The sequence below is a fragment of the Antrostomus carolinensis genome, unplaced genomic scaffold (genome assembly GCF_000700745.2).
Source record: "Antrostomus carolinensis isolate BGI_N321 unplaced genomic scaffold, ASM70074v2 scaffold33532, whole genome shotgun sequence".
Lineage (NCBI taxonomy): Eukaryota > Metazoa > Chordata > Aves > Caprimulgiformes > Caprimulgidae > Antrostomus > Antrostomus carolinensis.
In genome coordinates, this window is record NW_010298147.1 from 8,036 (window position 1) to 11,808 (window position 3,773).

Sequence of the window (3,773 nt, forward strand, 5' to 3'; positions counted from 1 at the left end):
GGGGACCAGAGGATGGTGTGGTGGGACCAGAAGATACTGCAGGACCAGAGGATGGTGTGGTGGGGACCAGAGGATGGTGTGGTGGGACCAGAAGATACTGCAGGACCAGAGGATGGTGTGGTGGTGCTGCAGAACTGGAGACACTGTGGGCTCCAAGGGCGCTTGGGTGGCCACCGTCAAGACCCTTCAGCGCCATCACTCCCTCCTCCTCCTCCTCCAGGTCGGAGGGAACTGGCTGGGGGTTGCTCAGACCTTCTCGTTTTAAGCAGCTGCTTCAATTTAAGCTGAAACTGTGAATCTGGTAGGACAAGGTTGGGGTTGGAGGGTTGGAGAACTTGGCCTCGTTCCCATCTCACCTCCATCTCCTCGACCTGGGTGTGCTCTTGTTTTGCTTTGCATTCCCCGAACGCTTCAAAAAAACCCAAACGTTCCTTTTCCTGGGGGATTATTTCGCCCTGTTTATCTTGAGATAAGTTGGGTATCAGGCGGGGCTTGTGCTCACAAGAAAAGAAAGATCAGAAAGCTTTAAAAAAAATAAATTAAAACAATATTTAGAGAAAGGCGGTTGGTAAAAGCAAACACCGGAGGTGACGAGAGTGTCCTGAGCCGGCGGGCCGGGTGAAACGCGCGCGCTCGGGTGATTTAACACCCAAAGGACGTGAATTACGGGGGTGATTTCGGTGCTAAATCCCGACCCCGATGCAGCTCTGGCTGCACCAGGGTGCTCAGGTCCCCGAGGAGCATCACCAGCCTCCAGCTGCGCTGACAGATTTTCCCTCCGGGGACTTTTATTTCCACTTTTACTGTTTAAAAAAAAAACTCCACCAAAAAACCCCAAGAAAACACAAATTACTTTTTACTTCCCCCCCAAATTTTATTGTTTTTCAAGCAAATGCAATGTTTAAAGAGCAGAGACCCCCCCAGCTCCTCGTCCCTTTGAAGACGCCGTCGCGGGTTTAATCTTCCCTTAAATTAGAGCTGGAAACACGGATGGAGGATGAGATCCAGGTGTAAATCCAGGAGCAGGGACATTGAGATCCAGGTGTAAATCCAGGAGCAAGGACATTGAGATCCAGATGTAAATCCAGGAGCAGGGACATTGAGATCCAGGTGTAAATCCAGGACCAGGGGGATGTTTGCAGGATGAGATCTAGGTGTAAATCCAGGACCAGGGGGATGTTTGCAGGGTGAGATCCGGGTGTAAATCCAGGACCCGGGGGACATTTTCTTCCCCTTCCTGGTGTCCCCATGTGATGGTGGGAGCTGAACTGAGTTTTCTTTCCTTCCTATCCCATCCCGTTGCTCGTAGCACGGTTTAATCGCCCTTAATTCCCTTTTTAATTAGCCTTTTAAATTAATTACCCTTTGAATTTCAGGAGCTGGTGATGAGGAAAGGAAGAACCTGGTTCTCACGGGACCATTTTGATCCCATTTCTCTTTTTTTTTTCTTCTCTATTTTTACCCCCTCAAAACCTCCTTGATTCATTCTCGACGTGGCAGGGGCTGGGGTCATTAACGCTGCTTGGTTAGGTGGGGGGGGGTGCTGAGATGGGTGCTCCCCCCCCACACACACACTCTTCCCTTCACCACAACAAGGTGACTAATGCCTCGAGACCAGGATTTCCATCGCCCAACCCGGGCGTTCACCTTTCCTCTTGGCTGAGCATTGCAGAACTCCTCACCCTCTCCTCCTCCTCCTCCTCCTCCGAGACGTGGCCGGTTCAGAGTGCGGAGCAGTTTATTTATGAGCTGATAAAATCAAGCCCAGCTCTTAAACTGGGTTTAGATTAAAATTCATCCCTTGGGAGCAAAGTCTCCTAAACTTTTCCCCCACTTGGTAAGTTATTTTTTCCCGTCGTGTCGTGATGATTTGAACTCACTCGGGATGGCTCCGACCGGGAATTTTTTTGCTGCCTTATTCTAGGAGCGAAAGGTTTTGGAGGAAGAAAAAAATCACCCTGCTTCCCCTGCGTTAAACTTGAGACATTCCCCTTTTCCTAAAACCAGGATGGTTGAATCGAAGGCATTGGAGGTTCCCCAAGTAGGTGATGTTCTTCGCTTTGATCCCGCTCGGCTGCTCCCGTCCTTTCTGCCTGGCTTGGTGGTGGCACTTTTGGCTTCATACCTGCGGTGGCTGGGCTTAAAATCCAGGAGCTGGGCTTAAAATCCAGGAGCTGGATGTAAAATCCAGGAGCTGGGCTTAAAATCCAGGAGCTGGGCATAAAATCCTGATTGCTGGGCGTAAAATCCTGGCTGCTGGTTTTAAAATCCAGGAGCTGGGCGTAAAATCCTGGTTGCTGGGATTAAAATCCAGGAGCTGGGCATAAAATCCTGGCTGCTGGGTTTAAAATCCAGGAATTTGTGGTAAAATCCCAGCTGCTGGGTTTAAAATCCAGGAGCTGGGTTTAAAATCTTCCCTCAAATCATTGCTGTAAATTTGGGTCCTTCAGGGTTTTGCAATTAAAACCCAACTGGGGGTTTGTTTTTTGGTGTTTTGGTGTTTTTTTAATTCTTTAATTATTTTTTTTCCCTTTGGAATTCTGGCATTTAATCCGGCTTGCCTGGCTATTAAAAACTCGGGATCAAATCAAACCTTTGGTGGCTGCGGGGCAGAGAAATGGGAATTGAAATAGAAAAGAAATAAGAATCCCTTGGGAAACCTCCCAGCTGCCTGCGGATGGGGCAAACGGGGGGTGACGCCTCTCGGATGGGATTTTTTGGGAATAACTCCAATGGATTTGATCTCATCCCATGTTTTTTCCTTCTTTTCCCACTCCAGGTGACCGGCGGCAGCCGCGATGAGAGCTCCGGCCCTCGCCTGATTCCTCTCCTGCTGATAAAAATGCTCAACAAGTCTCGTGAGTTTCACAGCGTGATCCCATCTCCCTCTTCCCACGCAGGGATGGGAATTCCGGGTGGGATTTACATGTGGAAATTGGGGTTTTTTGGGGATCGGATGCTGTTTTGCTGCAGCTCCGGTTGGGTGTTGGGTGAAGTCACGGTGGGGGACTTTGGGATCTTTGATCCTCCCGCCTCGGGCAGGTGGTTGCCGTTGGGTTTTGTGGTGGGAGAACAAGGTGGAGACACCTGGGAAAAGGGGATGTTTGGAGAAGGAGGAAACGACTCTTGGATCCAGGATAAAACCAACCTGGCTCCGTCTCAGCGCCCAGGGTGACTGTGCCAACCAGACCCCAACTTCTCCCTGGGGAGAGTCCTTAATCCTGGATCTACCAGGACATCCCTGGAGGCTGCAAACCCCCCAAATCCCATGATCCAAACCCTGGGTACGGGATTAACGCTGGGTTTGGGGTTTGTTTTATTTATTTTATTTTATTTTTCTTTCCCTCGGCTCTCCGGACGCGCAGGAGGGAAGATCCTCGGGGTGCTGGCGCTGTTTCTGGTGATGGTTTGGTACTCGATCTACCGGGAAGACAGGTACACACAGCTGTGAGTGGCTTTTATTCCAAATTTCAAGGATCTGAAGGAACTTTTCCTTTGTTCCCGGGAAGCAACATCTTCCCACCCATCCGGGAGCATCGTCTCGGTGGATCCCGGGAGGTGGGGGACTCAGAGGAGGGGGGCCACGATGCGAGGTTTCCCCTCGGTGTGAGGTTTCCCCTCAATGTGTGTTTTTGGCTGTTGGGTTCTGCAGGTTTGGTTTGGGTTTTTTTTGGCAAATACTGGTGTTTTTCCAAGCTTTGGAATAAAGGGAAAACCTCCCAGTGTTCCCAGTCTGGGTGATGCTGGAGAGTGTGAGGTGTATGAGTGGAGCA

At 50.2% G+C, this 3,773-nt stretch overlaps 1 protein-coding gene across 2 annotated transcripts in view; it reads left to right on the forward strand.

Annotated features, from left to right (window-relative positions):
- The first annotated feature begins 2,785 nt into the window (after positions 1–2,785).
- Positions 2,786–3,773, forward strand: part of ST3GAL4 (ST3 beta-galactoside alpha-2,3-sialyltransferase 4) — a 3,726-nt gene continuing 2,738 nt past the window's right edge. Inside the window, exons 1-2 of one of the 2 annotated variants that reach the window (XM_029083585.1) lie at positions 2,786–2,858; positions 3,366–3,447. In XM_029083585.1, coding sequence (XP_028939418.1) covers positions 2,843–2,858; positions 3,366–3,447 — 98 coding nt within the window. In that variant the 5' untranslated portion in view covers positions 2,786–2,842. The remainder of the gene's footprint in view (positions 2,859–3,365; positions 3,448–3,773) is intronic. The other variant, XM_010162364.1, reaches the window with a different exon arrangement.